Consider the following 18,120-nt stretch of genomic DNA (forward strand, 5'->3'; position numbering starts at 1 on the left):
CATAAAAATCCTGTGTGAACCTCCTACCATGCAGTACCCTCAGTGCTGTTTGGTGCATACCGTAATGGCTTCCTGGTCTTCTGCCACTTCCACCAGTGGTGCTTCTGTCTCTCAAGTGGAAGAGAGATTTTCCTTCAGTTCAACACTAAGAAGCACATGGTTGACGTTGCAAAGTATTTTAACATTAAGCGAGCTGACAGTACAAAAGTATCATGAAAAGAATGATTGCACGGTTCAACTAGAAGGTGACAACAAAGTAGAAAGGCATTCCTATGCTAGAAATGTATCAATGAAAACAGAGAAAGTGAAATGCATTATTAGTTATCGTTGCACAGCAAGAAATGAATATGACAATGGATAGTAATATCATTTGCTGAAAGGCTTCTGAAATTTATGAAAAAGTTGCCCAAGTGATAGTTCAAATCCTCCACCCATCTCTGGTAGCAAGGGTTGATTTGCAAGATTCTGTGAACTGTGCTGTGTGCTGGTGTATAGTGAGGCAGGTGCTGTGGACGTGGCCAGGGCTGAAGCTTTCCGCTGCCTCCTTTAGGAAGGTGGCAGAGGACAGTGGTTGCAGTTTAGATCAGCTGTTCAGTATGGACTTCTTTTTTTTTTTTTTTTTTTTTTTTTTTTTTAAACCGCCTTCCCTCCTCCTCTTCCTGGTGGAAGAGGAAAGCTCAGCTTGTGGGTCCTAGTCCTCCAGAGAGTGTCTTACCTTATTGTTTGACTGTAACACCACAGGCAAGTGTAAGGTAAAGCCTTTGGTAATTCATAAGTTTGCATGGCCAAGGGTATTCCATTGTGAAAATGTGGAGTGTCCATTTGATGCATAATTCCAAAGGGTGGGCGGTGTGGTCGTATGTGCTGGAGTGGTTCAGTAAGATTTTTGTCCCCATAGCTGAGAGGCACTGCAGAGAGGAAAATACAGTAATCCCTTTAATAACTGGACGCCCAATTTTCAGACATTTTGAGCCCGGCCCTTCGGAACCCCAAAATGGCCAAAAACCGTAAAACGCAGGAACAAAAAATTCCAACATTTTTTTCAACCGTACTTTGAACTTGGCGCACAGCGCCGAACAGCCGTGTTTTTGCGCGTAGTAGGGCGGCCCCCTGCTACCTCCCCTCCCCAGTTACCGCCTAAATACCGTCCTGACTAGATGCTCGTCACAATGGCTGCCGCTCATGCCCGTATTTGTGAATAAACAGTGAATAAACTGCAATACCTCTCCACTTGACCACATGGGAATTTAGTGTTGTGCAGTGTTTTATTAGATGTCAGAGTGCAAAGGAGTAAGTGCAGAGTGCAAGCTGGCATGTTGCAACTGACGTGGCACAAGCGAGAACAGAATGTGCAGTGTTAGACAGTTGTAATTCACAGTGCAAAGGATTAAGTGCAGCACAACACTGGGTTGCTGTACGTGTTTCAAGAGCATTTTCACCACTGCCAGAGCCTTATAGAAGGCGGGTTAATCTTCGCAGTGGCCATGGACGTGTTGTAAGTACCCTGTACACTTCTAAATATTTTCCATACTTCTAATTCTTCATTCTCTGGTTCCTTTTCATTTATTTCATGTTTTCTGTCCCTTATTCGTGTGAATAGGGTCTTAAATAGGTGCTGTGCATGTCCAGTAGGGAGTTATGTAGGTGGTTTTCTGAGCTAGGCTGGGTTAGGTTCCATAAGTACCTGTCCAGGAGGCATTTTCCCAATTCCCAGACAAACCCAGTTTCCGGACATGCCTTTGGCTCTGTTACATCGGGTATTACTGTATTTCGATGTAAGTGGTCATGGTTATGGTCAGTTGTTCAAGCCATCTGTGATACAGCTATTTTTTCAGCTGTCACTCAGCCACTGGGGTTGTGTTCCCATCACCCAGCACCACTAGTGTTGTTCAACCTCTCAACCAGGATGCCATCACGGCCTTCAAGGGGTTGTACTACACACCCACAATATGTCAACAGTTGTCACCCAGCCATTGACATTGTTTTCTTACCACCCAGCACCAGTAGTGATATTCAGCCTCTTGATCTGGAGGTCATCGCGTCCTGCATCTTTGAAGGTATGAGAGAGGCAACTGTCTGGGGGACTTAGGTGGCAGCAGTGGCATCTGAGGACTGGGCAGCCCCTGAAGTTAACAAACCAACACCTCTGGTGGCACACTCTCAAGAAATGACAGCAAATCAGTTTTAGAAGGCAATATTAAGAATGTAATTTTTGAAGATGGTTGATTCCTGGGACAACATTAGCAAGGAGGCCATTCAGCATAATTAGCAGAAGCTGCCACCTCATGTTTACCCATTGTGTTGGCAACACCAATCACAGATATGTCATGCCAGGCAGGAGATGTGGCCCGGCTAGTGCTGGGACAGGTTTTTACTGCCATCTCTCATGACAGCATCCTTTATGTTATTAGCACCTCTCCCAGATTAATGATCAGTGGCTTCATCGAACCGGTTGAGGAGTAGGAGCACCTGGCACCTGAGGTTACACAACAGGGAGCAGCAGCAGCTGAGCCACTGCTAATTGAGGGGTCTACTCATCAGCAGCTGAGTCAGGTGTTGGAAATAGCTGATCAGTACAAGGATGCCCTAATGATGGTGGTGCACAGCACAGAGAAGTTGCAGTCTCTCTAGAGTAAAATTAACAGCATTTTATGGGGGCAGAGGGATCAGCTTGTGAAGAAAATCAGTGAGTTGTTCTAAACCCTCATAACTTCCTACCCAGCCCCAATGCCAGCCCTGCCATCTCAGTCTCCTCAGCTTAGCACCTCTCCATCACCCAGCTCTTGACAACATGCCAGCAGTGACAATTGGGGGAGTGACTTTGAAGGGTTCCAGGCCTAGCCTTAGCCTTAGAGGGGTTAGAGGCATTGCTTATTCCCACTCCTCTAGTCCCTCAGTCTTGGAATTCCCCTTCCCCAATACCCAATCACTTCATCCTTTGCCGTGGTAAGTGATCATCGCTTATTTACCACGTTGTTTACTCTGACTAATCCTTTTTTATGCCCTGTGATGTTCATAGATGTTATATGTGTGCTACAGTGAATGCTAGGTATGATCAGGAGGGAGTAAACATTTTTCAGGAGGGCCATAGGGGAGAGTCTGGTAAAATTAGGTATTTCACCGTACCAATTAGCCATATAACAAGGGTCTCAGCAACACATATTTTTATTTGCAAAGTAAAATGCCAGGATATAAGAGCGATGCAAGTTGAGGGTTTATTGTAAGGGTCAAGTAATCTTCCTTGATTATTTATTTCATTCGTAGCTTGTACATTCTGATTAAGCAATGATAGTTTTCTTGGTTTTTTATTGGATCTCTGCATTAAACCTGCAGTTGTTCTGTGGGTGTACACTACGTACTGTTTAAACACCTAGTACCTTTGTAAAAGAAAAATTGAATAATGAATTCAGTATCATGATATATCTGGCTTTGTGTTGCTCAAGAAGGTGGGGCTTATAAATGAAGAGAGTAGTTGACTGACTAGTAAGCCTCTCGTTAAGAAAGAGCACTTACAACTTACATTAGTTGTATGTGTCTGAAGTAACTGTCGAAACATAATGTAATCTTCAGATGTAATATACATTGTAATGTACGTGAGGGAGTGAGCTTTTAATAGTAAGAATAATTATTATGATTTTATATAGAAAATATTCTATTACAAGTATGAGTATGATTACTCTGAAAAATGTATTAGTGCACAGTGATCAGTTACAATTACTTTGTCAATAATCAGTTGTAAGTATAATTACACATTACATTTACTCTGTATCTGCTTTCCAGTGGGAGTGGTTGATTAAAGAGGGATACTTGAGAGTGTGTTCGAGATTCATATCTGTCTAGAGTGAAGAGGGTGATGATTGATTTGGTTGTCAAGGAGGTCATTCAGTTTTGTCCAAGTCAAGAGTTCTAGTGAGTTGAGGGACAGTTGGAGCTGTGCTGCTGCTTTTTGAGTTCTGGATTGTTTTGAAGCTGTTTGCCAGTCATCAGCAGAGGACTGTACAGTAATCCCTCGATTATCCAACGTAACAGAACCAAAGGCATGTCTGGGTAATGGCATAGTCCATATACTGGACTCCTCCCCTGACCCCTCTTTGGACATAACCTAACTTTGAAAGCCAGTGTAAAGGCCACTACAGTACAACATACAACACTGGTTTCTGTTGTTTGACACTACTCTGGTCAAACAGACCTATAAAGCACAGCCAAGCAGTTACCACGGTCAAGTAGACCCGTCAACCATAGACAAGCAGTCACCACTACAGGGCCATTCCCTCCAGTGACATGAAAGCTTGAAAAAAATGGCTGCACAAGAACAATCCAGTGGTCCCACAAAATGTAATGGTAAAATGAAATAAAATCATCGTAAAAGTGAATAAAATCGTCACAGTACAGTAAGCTAGAAAAAAAATCAGTGTCAACACTCACAGTTCAACCATCCCACATCAGTCTTGACCAGGATCTCCTGCTTCTCCAGAGCCAGCACTACCCTCTTCCTTTTCCCTGGTGAAGGGGCCATCATCACACACCCTAGGAAGAGACATGCAATGAATATGAAGGCCTGAAGCAAGTAAGAAACAACCACAAAAGCTACCACGTGCGCTGCCATAACAACTGTTCAAGATGAGCTGTTTACTACACAATCGCGGCATGGGAACTTGGATTGAGTTAGGGGGTCTCTGACCGACATTGGGTAAACTAACCGATCGGACATGGTAGCACCAGTGGGCTCTTCCCTCTCATCTGGGTGGAAATTTTTTGCTCGACCATAATTTCCACTCTGATGCAAGCATATTGTTTGGATAATATGAAAAAATGTACGAATAATGGTTTCGGACAGCCAGATCACAGTGTCCGGGTAATGGCCATCTGGATAGTTGAGAGATTGAGAAGTTGAGAGATTACTGTATGTTCGTGAAGGAGGAGGGCGTGGCATGTCATGGGGAAAAAGATTAAAAAGTGAGGGGAAAGGGACTGAACTCTATGGGGTCACATTAGGCTGTGTACCAAATTGTCACAGATTAGTACAGTATATACTCCCGTATAGGGAGTAGGCTATAGTACCACCCGGTCAAGGTGGCACTCCCAAGGGGATTGGGAATGCTGGTGATAGGGAGAGTTGGTGCTCCTATTTCACTAGCTACTGAACCATCCCTCTTTGCTGACCATTTCAGTGTGACACCTACATGGAGAGTAGACCAGCATACTCTACCAGACACTTTCCTCTATTTCATGCACTACTCTACATGTGCTTTACATATCACACAACGTATCCCATTACGTACACGGGTTGACACTAACAAGGGCGTGCGGCCAGAAAGCTTTGCCCCCACTACCTAGTGGCGGGCCTATTGTGGGGAGGCGTGTTGAGGGCACCACTAGCATAGATTTTGGTGCTAGCATGGGATAGGGTCCAACCTGTGCTAGGGGGTACAGGGCATTGCTATTCCCTGACTGCCACTTCCGCCCTATAGAGAGGAGCCGAAACCTGGGAGTAGTACCTCAAAACGCTGCCCTGTCATTGGGTTTATAATGGCAGGGCAGTTACAGTGCCAAGGTGCGCTTTGAGGGTGTCCGTGTAACTGTCCTGGCAGGGTTCCCTGAGGCCACTGCCACAGCCTCTGGTCATGGCTGGTGGGCTATGGGTCCCACATCCCATGCCATAGAGACATAAAGCTTTTGGACCAGATAATGAAAGTACTGGAGAGAGTTCTAGAAGGTATGATTAGTGAAAGAGTGAATATTGATGAGATGCAGTTTGGGTTTATGCCAGGCAAAGGGATCACTGATGCCATATTCATATTTTGACAACTTAAGGAAAAATATGTTGGAGAGAAAAGGGAACTGTACTCTGTTTTTGTTAATTTGGAAAAGGCCTTTGACAAGGTCCCCAGGGAGGTGGTGAAGTGGGAAATGAGAAAGCTTGGGATCTAGGAGTGGCCTGTTAGGGTGGTTATGGTCATGTATGTGAGTTTGCACACCCAGGTGAGGGAGATTGGAGTTTTTAGTGATGAATTTTCCATGAATGTTAGTGTGCTTCAATGGTCAGTCTTGAACTCCTTGTTTATTATGTTGCTTGAAGCCCTCTTACGTGACTTTGGATGTGGACTCTCGTGGGAGATGTTGTATGCTGATGATTTGGTGCTGATTGCAGAGAATGAAAGGGAGGTGAAGGAAAGATTTAGGAAGTGGAGAGATGGTATGGGGCACAAGGGCTTCAGAGTAAATGCAGATAAAGCAAAAGTGATGGTACTGTCAAAGAAGAGGGGGAGTGGCCATGTGCTATTTGCCACAAGGGCTTGGGAAGCAATTCCATCTTGTGCCGTGTTTGCATTTAGGTGCATAAGAGGTGTAGTGATAGAGGGAGACTGCGAGGTAACGCTGATTTCATATGTGTGATGTGTCAGGGAGAGCAGGTGGAGATTGCCAGGCGTGAAAGGATTGAACTTTGCTGGCGAGTCTCTTGAGTGTGTGGAAGAGTTTTGTTATTTGGGAGACATGTTATGTGCTGGAGGTGGGGCTGGAGCTAGCTCTGCAGCTAGAGGGAGGAATGGTTGGAAATAGTTCATGGAGCTGTTGCCTCTCCTGATACCGAGAGGGCTCTCTCTGTGTGCTGAGGCATCTTTGTATGTGGCATGTGTTTGGAGTGTATTGCTGTATGCTAGTGAGCCCTGGCCAGTAAAGGAAGAAGATATTCACTGGCTCAAAAGTACAGAAATGGCAATGATTAGGGTGGATGTGCACTGCGTCCCTGAGTTTGAGGCCTGGGGGGGCTAGGTTTACAATAGAAGAGCTGAGAGGTAGGATGAGACTGGATTGTATTGGTGTTGTGATGGGATAGAGTTAGATGGTTTGAGTATGTGGAGTGAATGGGGGATGATAATTGGGTGCAGAAAGTGAGAAGTGTTAATGTTAGGGGTAGGGTAACAGGAGATGGACTGAAAAAAACCTGGGACTAGGTCATTGAGTGTGACCTCAGGGATGAGGGACTGAACAGGGAAGCTGCCAGAGATCGAGCAGCATGGAGAGTCACCATTAGGAGACCAAGGCCGACACATGCAAGTGTGTTGGAGCCTTCAAAAACAAAATGAAAATAAACAAACATGGTCGTAGGTAGTGGCAACCATCATTCACATTCATGACATTACCTCTTCCTTCCCCTTTCTCATTCATTCTCTGTCTCCTCTCCTGTCTTCCTACTTCTCCATTTCCTTCTTGTCACTTTTTATTACCATTCTTCCACTTCAGGTGCCTCTACACTAATACACAATTTTAATGGTTTCCTGTAACCCAGGAAACCATTTGCAATGCTGGGTGGTAACCGTAAAGCCATGTTACGGGTTGAAGTGGAGCCTTCTGTTGCATCCCTGTTAAATGGGTGAAGAGGTGCAAATGGAGTACATCCTCCACAATATTCCCCATGCTTCGCTATGGCAAGGCGCTGTCTCCCACAGAGGAACACTGGTTCTCTGTATGGGACAACTCTGCAGAGACAGTTACTTAATTGCAGTTGATGAGTTGGCTTGGCCAGACAGACTGGGGTTAATCATCAACAATAACGACTAATATATACAGTGCATAATTTTGCTATGTATATCTTGAACACTGCTGAACACTGCAAAATTACTCTTTCTTCTCTCAGCCCAACCAAGGCCTCAATTGCTGCTGCCCTTATCTTTGTTCTGGACAAGAAGACAGACCTTATTTCAGCTCCACATGCCCTTGTCTACTTTGGTATCTGCATCTTCTTTGTTTACTTCAAGGTATGGAGTTAAGAACTAAGTGAAGCTTTTTTTTTTTTTTTTTTTTTTTCTCCATGTAATGTAGTAAAAGTAATTATTGGAAGATATTTTCGTAGATTGTTTTTTTTTTCCTAGATACTTTTTATTCATACTTTTATTGCATACTGTTTAATACAATTAGTGATGCATTTATTTGATAGATGAGTTTTGCTCCTTATTTGTACTTACAAGTCTCTGGTGGAAGTTACTTTCTCAAGAGTTGGAATGAATTTATTATCCAGAGTAATTTGAACTTGTTTTTGACATTATGTAAATAATATTTTATATAACTGTTGTTGGATGTGTTTTCCAAGCTAGTTTTGATTCATGTTAATATTTGTTTTATACAGTTTTTTATCACTAATCATGACTTTTCTGCTAGTGGTTTGAGGTTCTGGAAGTTTTTCCAAGAGTCATTTAAGAATTCCTTATCTTATACTGCCTTTTTCTGAAATTGATTTGCAGTTGTCATCTCTCCTGCTGGGTATTCATGATCCATTTGTGCCATTTGAGAACCTGTTCTGTGCCATTTTCTTGGGTGGCATCTGGGACTCCCTTGCTCAGACTCTGGCTGGCAAGAAAGGTGCTGCTGCAGAGAAAGGTGTCGACGCTGTCAAAAATGGTAATAGCAAAAACAAAAAGGACTGAGACAGCAGTGTGGTTTGCAGTGTGTGGCCACTAACAAACAAATGATATAATTTATTGTAAGTATATTTGTAGCTCTCCAGGCTTTTGTATAGCTTAATATAAAGACAGTGTATGTAGAAGTATTTTCAGTAGTTATAAAAAAAACTGTGAATATCATGTTTTTTAGTTGCATGAGAAAAGTATGTCTGATTTTTTCATTATTGTAGACATAAATATTCTAGTGTGCTGATTTTGACAGATAAGTTTATTCACATAACTGGTAGGTGGGGGCACTCACCATCCACTCACTCGATGTGTCGCTGCTTTTGATGTCTACCGTTTCTTCTCTTTCCTTCCTCTTCTGCCTTCATTTTTTCCTCTTCCTTCAGCTAACAGGTGACTTTACACTCCCTCTTCTGTCTTTCTTTCCTCTTCCTTCTGCCTGTGGGTGACTGTACACTGAGTGACAAGCCAAATGATTTCATGTACATCAGGAAACCATTTTCTGATTTGGGTGGTGGCATCTAGTTAGTGTGAGCTATGAAAAACTGTGAACAGTTATGGGAAGGGAACGAAGGTCACTGATATGTTTGCACGACTCTACGTTACCGTTCCAAGCAGTCAGGTGGTCGCTTAATCTTAGATGTTTTCACCCATGTGGTAAATTCACCATAACTTCATGAATTCTGCCGTGAATCGTAGCGAATCATAGCATGGGTTTAGGAAGCTAAAAAACACATTGCTTGGTGCGCCAGATGATTCTCTTCACATCATTAAGAAAATTAAATGAAAGAAATGTAATCCATCTCCGAGTAAGTAGAGTAAGTTTCTTCCATTCTTCTGAAATCAATTTCTTTTTCTTAAAGATGTGAAGAGAATCATCTGGCGCACTTAACAATGTGTTATTTAGCTTCCCAAACCCATGCTATGATTCACTATGATTCATGAAAGAATTCATAAAGTTATGGTGCATGTGCCATATGGGCGAAAACATCTGAGATTAAGTAATTGCCTGACTGCTTGGAACAGTAGCGTAGAGTCGTGTAAACATACCAGTGACCTTCGTTCCCTTCCCATAATTGTTTATGGTTTTTTATAGTTCACACTAACTCAATGTCATTGACACCAGTACTGTAAAGGGTTGTTCATCACCAGGGGGGTTTTAAGGGGTTAATGGAGTACATTACTGTTTGCATTAGTACTATATGTTTCACATACAAGCACAAAAACAAACAAAAGAATGAGCACCGAATGTATGTTTAACTTTCATCAGTTAAACCTTACCAGTTCATAGTCCTCCAGTTTATGTATTTTTCCAACTTCAGGTTAGGTTAGGTTTGGTTAAATTATTAGGTGCAGTTAAACTCGGTTAGGTTAGGTTTAGTTAAACACTTAGGACAGTTAGGTTAGGTTTAGTTAAACACTTAGGACAGTTAGGTTAGGTTTAGTTAAACACTTAGGACAGTCCCTTCCACCACTATGCAGAGGAATCAGACGAGCTGTCACAGCCGTACAGCTAAAAAAACAGGAAAACAGATTTAACAAGCAGCTCTTATTTATGGGTATTTCATTACAGTATCAGTGGTTTATGGGCTACGCAATTACCGGTAAATGTCATTTTTAGGAAGGCGTCAACAATTAACGAATTACAAGAATTAGCGAGGGGGCTTGGAACGTAACCCTCGCTAATTTGGGGGGGTTGTTAATGTACTGCATGATGCTGTGCAGTATTGTAATCAGTACAGTACTATACTTGAATCTGAAAAATATAGAAACCAGCGAACATATACAAATGTAATGAAACAGTAGGCCTACAAGTCACAGATAACACTTCCCGGACTGCTGAGATGATTCCGAACATCTGCCTAACAATCAGAGACTTTCATAAATGGGACTGTTTCTCAAAACTGCCTAAATATCAGATCTGCCGAATAATTGGACTTTCACTGTACCTGTATATACCAGTGTATATTATATATATATATATATATATATATATATATATATATATGAGGATGAGATGGAGGGATGGGGTGGAGAGGTATATGAGAGAGGGGGGTGTGAGTTGGGAGCAGGGCAGTGAAATGGCGGGGGACAGGGCGACTTGGAGGCGATTTGTTTGTGGCCACCCCAAACGGGATTGAGGCGTCTGGCAATAGATAGATAGATAGATATATATATATATATATATATATATATATATATATATATATATATATATGTTAGTATGTATATCCACTCTCATCTTAAATGCTGAGACCAACTGCCTAGCCCCGAGCTCCTGCACTCCTCATGGGGCAGTGTAGGATTGGATGATGGATGGATGAATTATATATATATAGATAGATGATTGATTGATTGATATAGATATAGATTGATATACTGTGTGTGTTTACATATATATATATATACAGTATAGTCACTCTCATCTTAAATGTCAGGACCAACTGCTTAGCCCCGGTCTCCTACGCTCCTCATGGGGCAATGTAGGATTGGATGATGGATGGATATATATACTGTATATATATATATATATATATATATATATATATATATATATATATATATATACACACATACATACATACATACATACACACAGTAAAACCTTGATATAATGGCTTCAATAGACCAAAATTCGTTTTTATCGGACTCGAGGAGCTACGGGACTAAATTCCTATACAGTACTGTATATCAAAAAAAGTCCGATAAAGCCAGAAGCAGTCCGGACTGCCTGACCACTTCAGCTGTGTTCACCACGATCAGGTAAATAAAAGACATGTTTGTCAGTGTATAATATAGTATTATTATATATCTATTTATCTATCTATTGCCAGACGATAATCCCGTAAGGGGTGGCCACTTGACTTTGAGTTACCTGTTTTACGGTTATATATACATTTGCTTAATATAGTGAAGTTATAACACAGTACAGTACCGCAATGGCAGTCAAAACAGTTTAATAACCGTTCATGTGATCCGGACTAATGTCTGATATATCAGAAAAAGTCCGGATTAGCAGGGGGAAGTCCGGATGTCGCTTTTATCGGAATTTCGCATTTTTCGGAATGGTTTCGGCCCTAATTAGTCCGGTGTAGTGAGGTCTTACTGTAGATATATACACATACATACATACATACACAGGTATACCTTGATATATGGTACCTCTAGATGCGATAGCCTGGCTTAACGATGAGGGTAGAAGTACCACCATACCCCACCTAACAATAGCCAAACCCTGGTTTAACGATGGGTTTTGACTTTTTTTTTTTTTTTACTGATTTTGATATTTTAGACTAATATTGTGCATTTAGGTTGATTTATTAACTGGTTTTAGACCTAGATTAATATGTTTTATCCATAGGTGGGATGAACATTGTCATTTTGGGGGTACAGTTTACTAAGCTTGATTTTTTCCAGACTTATATTTGATGATTTTCAGAGTTTAATTGTTGGTTTGAGTGAGTTATTTACAGGTGTTAGGCTTTGGTATCATATCACTGATTCTTGTGGAAAAAAGTAACAACAAACCTGTCCCTCACATGCATGGAAACAACCAGTCACTTCCCTAACCACTAACTAGCATGTGTTTGCACCTTTTTGCTTTTTATCAGTGACTTATTCAACATTTGATGCATATAAACTTAGCTATTGCAGTGCTTTGACTTTCACATACATTTTCTTACATCTGACACTTCCTCTTGATTTTTACTTGGCCATCTTGGTCAAGGATTAATTCTGGCACTTCTTGTCCTTCATGGTACAATTTTATAACTGGACTGAATAATTTTTTAATACAGTACTTCAGTAGTATAGTCACAACAGAACTAAGTGACTGTTTTTTTCAATATTCCAGTTGTATTATAGAATTTCATCAGTTGTACTCTCGTGGCACCAGTGTGTTTTTGAGAGTAAATTGTTTGAAGATGTCATTCTGTTCAGGAGCACTTTACTGTTATGATATTTTTTTCTGGCAGTATTTTACTTAACCTCCTCACTCTTATGACATTTTTCATTTTATTCTTACAACTTCAAGTAGCTTTTATTGATCTTAGGAAGAATATTTGGTAGTGGAGAATTTAATGAAGGCTATATTTAACCATTCAGGTTTGAAAAATGTATCTTTAGGTAAAGATAATTTTCTGTAGATACCTGTAGCAAGAATAAACTTGAAATATGTCACCAAATTCAGGGGAAGTCATATGATTCATGTGTTGCAGGGTAATGTGGTATTGTGTACAGTGGCCGAAGATGTTCTGCAGATGTATGGACCCTAACTTGATGATCCTGTTCTCATGCTGCACCTTCCACCATGCACCGTGGATCACACAATGCCTACACAATATTGGTGCTGTTTCTTTTTTTTTTCTTTCTTTCTTTTTTTTAACATTAAATTAAACCAAAGTCATTGACAACAACAGCAACAATTTTTTTTTTACTTTTTAGGTTCTGATTTCATTTTATTATAATTATTATTATTATTATTATTATTATTTTTATTATTGATATTATTTTATATTAATAACATATGTTTCAGTAAGTTATTTCTTTAGGATTCTTAATTCACAGCAGTGGTGGTTTAGAATTATTGTACTGCATTTTCCACTGCAGAATTTTAAAATATTGCAATATAAAATATGTATAAAAGAGATATGTTTGAAATGTGTCTCCCAATTTGCTATGAACTGATGAATAAATGTACTTATTTTTCTGTAGTTAATATGACACAAAACTTTGTAATAATTTTTTATACTGAGAGATATGCATCTTCTTATCAGTAAGAAGAAAAATATTTAGCAGTTTACATTTCATTGATAAATTATCACAAAATGTTGATTCAAAGAATGTGTGTGATCTTTTAACATGGGTGACGGTAACGACCTCTGTATGTATGTTGTCAGCCAACTGTACAAGTTTTCCCAGTAGTTGGTTGTCAGTGTTGATAGCCTCCCACTCCCCCCATCCTTACTAGTCATGTTCGTGTCAACAGTTTTAACTCTATGTCTCCTTCCCACCTGGTAGATGTACAGTACAGCAAGTCCTTGTTATAGGTCATTTTTTTTATTTTCCCCCCTCCTCACTCTCCCTTATGCCGGTAATGCCTTGATAAATTGCAGAAATGCCAATACCTGTTGCAGTTTCTTTGTTACCTACAAAGCTGATTTGCCCACTTCTCGTGGTGTACAGTAATGGTTGTGTGGATAAAGTAGATATATTTAGGAACCCATCGCTGACATATAAGGAGGACTGCTTGTAACAGCTCAATCTCATGGTACTACCAGATGGAAAGGGAGATGGAAGCAGAAAAATCATAAGCTTTAGCAAAATTCATCTTTCAATACTTACACATTGAATTTTGGCATAGGTAATTATAATCAGTTTTCTTAAGTAGTTTGTAATGTAATGAGCTTGATTTTCGGGATGATTGTAATGTAATTATATTATTGGTCATACTTTTCAGATGTCAGTGTCATGTAGGGCATTCATGCCGTACTACAAGAAAAAATTTAACATGAAAGTGTATATGCAGGAATAAACTTGTTATAGTAATGTTTTTTCAAAAAATAAAAATGAGATCCCTGATATAAATTGTGCTTAATTTTGATATTAAGTTAGCTCATATTTTTCTATCATACTTAATTAGCAGACTGTTGGAAAGGAGTCATTTTGTGCTTAGCATAAATCTTCTAGTAATATATACATTACAGTGGGAAATTGTACCATAGTTTAGTTTTCATCTGTTCTTTTATCATATCTTGCCAACACATATACCTCTCTCAGAATTGCCCTGTAGGAGATGGCCCAGACAGAAGATTCTCCACACACACTGGATACCTCACACTCCCTTTCTCAGTGATTATTTATTTGACACCAGTTCTTTCTTTTATAAATTATTGAACTCTTCTCCCTTGTTGCTGGGAATCTTTTTTTGCAGCAGTATATTTTTTCAGATATCTTTGAAGGATGCAACTAGACTTGGGGCCCAGGCCTCTCCCCTTTCATAATGTGTAAAGTCACTCAAATGCTAACAAAATGTTGACATACAGACATTTATTTCTAGTTTTATTTCCTGTTTCAGCTATTAATGATTTATTCCAGAGTTGGTTCCTTTACTGTTTAAAACTACTGTATACTCTATATACATGTATATATGTGTATGTGTATATATAGATAGATAGACAAACAGACAGATAGATAGACAGACAGAGATAGATAGACAGATAAATAGACATAGATAGATAGACACAGACAGACAGATAGATAGACAGACAGATAGACAGACAGGCAGACATATAGATAGATATAGAGATAGATAGATAGATAATGATAGATAGATAGAAAGAGATAGATAGAGACATAGATACTGTAGATAGATAGATGGAGTAGATAGACAGATAGAGATAGATAGATAGATAAATATATATATATATATATATATATATATATATATATATATATATAGGAATATGTTATGAATGTTTTGAGAGTAAGCGATAGGATACTGGTAGTGAAAATTCTGTTGGGTAGAAAGATAGCTGCTATTATATCGGCATATGCTCCACAGGCTGGATTGGATGAAGCAGAGAAAGATAGATTTTGGGATGATTTAATACTTGTAGTGGGTGGTATGCGAGATGATGAGATAGTGATTTTGGGAGGGGACTTAAATGGTCATGTAGGTGAAGCAGCACAAGGTTATGAAGGAGTGCATGGGGGATGTGGGTATGGTATAAGGAATGCAGAAGGGGAAAGGATACTCGAGTTTGGGGAGGCAACGGACATGATTGTGTGCAACACATATTTTAGGAAAAGAGACAGTAGGTTAATTACGTATGAGTCTGGGGGAAATAGCAGTCAGATAGATTATTTTCTGGTTAGGAGGGCCGATAGGAGGTTAGTGAGGGATGTTAAAGTTATAGGAAGTGAGGAGTGTGTGCAGCAGCACAAACTATTGATTTGTGATATGGTGCTTAAAGAACAAGTGATGAGAAAGAGGACTTATGTACCTAGGAGGAGAATATGGAAGCTGAAAAACCTAGTAGTAAGGGATGCCTTCTATAGCGAGTTGAGGAGAGTGGTGGCTGAACAGGGAGCTGTAGACAGATGCGTTAATGAACAGTACAGAGCTCTCAAGAACAATTTCTTGATAGTTACTGATGTAACATGCGGTTGGACAAGAGGACCACCAAGACATAAAGTAACTTGGTGGTGGGATGAGGGTGTAGAAGCTGCAGTTAAGGAGAAAAGAAGGCTTTTCCGGGAATGGAAGAAGGGTGGTAGCAAAGAGGAATATTTGGCTGCCAAGCGGAGGGCTAGAATAGAGGTATATAGGGCAAAGTCTGAGTCACAGAGACTTTTACTTGATAACCTAAATCATGGGGAAGGAAAAATATGATATTTAGGGTGGCAGGTCAGGTGAAGAGGGATAATCAGGATATTATAGGTGAGCAGTGTGTGAAGAATGATGAAGGAAGGGTAATGGTGAACAGTGAGGATATTAAAGATGCATGGAGAGAGCATTATAACCGGTTGTTGAATGAGGAGTTTGATTGGGACGGGGAAGGTTTGGAGCCAGCAGATCCAGTGTCTGGCCCTTGGCCTTTGATTGATGCTGCTACTGTGAGTGAGGCAATAGGCAGGATGAAGGTGGGGAAGGCAGCAGGTGTGTCTGGGTTGACAGCCAAAATGTTGAAGGCCTCAGGCGATATAGGGGTGAGGTTAGTCACTAACCTGATAAATAGGATTATTTATGAGTGTGTTGTCCCAGATGATTGGCTGAAGAGTGTAATTGTAAATGTGTATAAAGGGATGGGTGATGCCCTGGAAAGAGGAAATTATAGAGGTATAAAGCTTTTAGATCAGATAATGAAGGTAATGGAGAGAGTTTTAGAAGGTATGATTAGAGAAAGAGTGAATATTGATGAGATGAGGTTTGGGTTTATGCCAGGTAGGGGGACCACTGATGCTATATTCATTGTTCGACAGCTTCAGGAAAAATATATTGGTAGGAGAAGGGATCTTTATTTGTTTTTGTTGATTTGGAAAAGGCCTTTGACAGAGTCCCCAGAGAGGTGGTGAAGTGGGCAATGAGAAAGCTTGGCTTGGAGGAGTGGCTGGTTAGGGTGGTTATGGCTATGTATGTGGGTGCTCACACCCAGGTAAGAGTGAATGGAGATTTGAGTGATGAGTTTTCCGTGAATGTTGGTGTGCATCAGGGGTCAGTCTTGAGTCCCATGTTGTTTATCATGGTACTTGAAGCCCTTTCACGTGACTTTAGAAACGGACTCCCGTGGGAGTTGTTGTATGCTGATGATTTGGTGTTGATTGCAGAGAACGAGAGGGAGGCGGAGGAAAGGTTTAGGAAGTGGAGAGATGGTATGGGGCACAAGGGCTTAAGGGTAAATGCAGATAAAACAAAAGTGATGATATCTAGGGTTGGTGGCGGTACTGTCAAAGATGAGGGAGAGTGGCCATGTGCAGTTTGCCACAAGGGCGTGGGAAGTAATTCCATCTTGTGCGGTGTTTGTGACAAATAGGTGCATAAGAGATGTAGTGGAATCAGAGGTAGACTGCGAGATAATACTGATTTTGTGTGCGCGGCGTGTCGGGGTGACCAGGTGGAGATTGTCAGACGTGAAAGGATTGAACTTGCTGGTGAATCTCTTGAGTGTGTGGAAGAGTTTTGTTATTTGGGAGACATGTTGTGTGCTGGAGGTGGGGCTGGAGCTAGCTCTGTGGCTAGTGTGAGAAGTGGTTGGAAGAAGTTCAGGGAGCTCTTGCCTCTCCTGACATTGAGAGGACTCTCCCTACGTGCTAAGGGGTCTTTGTATGCAGCATGTGTTAGGAATGTAATGCTGTATGGTAGTGAGACCTGGGCAGTGAAGGAGGAAGATATTCGTCGGCTCAGACGTACAGAAATGACAATGATTAGATGGATGTGCAGTGCGTCCCTGCATCCAAGGCCAGGAGGGGCTGGGTTTGCGATGGAAGAGTTGAGAGGTAGGATTGGACTGGAGTGTATTGGTGTTGTGATGAGGAGAGGTAGATTGAGATGGTTTGGACATGTGGAGAGAATGGGGGATGATAATTGGGTGAGGAAGGTGAGAGGTGTTAATATTGGGGGTGGGGTTATGAGGGGTAGACCGAGAAAGACATGGGACGAGGTCATTAAGTGTGACCTCAGGGTTAAGGGACTGAACAAGGAGGCTGCAATGGATCGTGCAGCGTGGAGAGCCGCCATTAGGTGACCAAGGCCGACACGTGTAAGCATGTTGGAGCCTTTAAAGACGAAAACAAAACACACATATATATATATATATATATATATATATACATATATATATCTATCTGTCTATCTATCTATCTATTGCCAGACGCCTCAATCCTGTTTGGGGTGGCCACAAACAAATCGCCTCCAAGTCACCCTGTCCCCTGCCATTTCACTGCCCTGCTCCCAACTCACACCCCCCTCTCTCATATACCTCTCCACCCCATCCCTCCATCTCATCCTCAGCCTCCCCCTCCCTCTTCCCCCCTCCACCTCACTCACATACACTCTCTTCGTCAGTCTCTCACCCTCCATCCTCTCCACATGGCCAAACCACCTCAGTGTGTTCCTCATAACGCTTCCTATCACATCCACATCCACACCACAACGCTCCTTTATATCCTCATTTGTCAGCTTGTCTCTCCATGTGACTCCACAGGCTCCTCT

General features: G+C 41.1%; 1 protein-coding gene across 3 annotated transcripts in view; it reads left to right on the top strand.

The window, feature by feature from the left end:
• Positions 1-13,994, top strand: part of LOC145392994 (trimeric intracellular cation channel type 1B.1) — a 51,930-nt gene extending 37,936 nt beyond the window's left edge. For 2 of the 3 annotated variants that reach the window (XR_013896088.1, XR_013896089.1), the window contains 3 exons: positions 7,640-7,760; positions 8,244-8,482; positions 12,626-13,994. Coding sequence is in view for 1 of the 3 variants with exons in the window: in XM_080267300.1 (XP_080123426.1) it covers positions 7,640-7,760; positions 8,244-8,400; positions 12,626-12,630 (283 nt within the window). In the remaining 2 variants the exon portion in view is untranslated. The remainder of the gene's footprint in view (positions 1-7,639; positions 7,761-8,243; positions 8,483-12,625) is intronic. The other variant, XM_080267300.1, reaches the window with a different exon arrangement.
• Positions 13,995-18,120: the final 4,126 nt, after the last annotated feature.

This window comes from Coenobita brevimanus, chromosome 23 (genome assembly GCF_032717465.1).
Source record: "Coenobita brevimanus isolate Jiangsu-jjx chromosome 23, ASM3271746v2, whole genome shotgun sequence".
Lineage (NCBI taxonomy): Eukaryota > Metazoa > Arthropoda > Malacostraca > Decapoda > Coenobitidae > Coenobita > Coenobita brevimanus.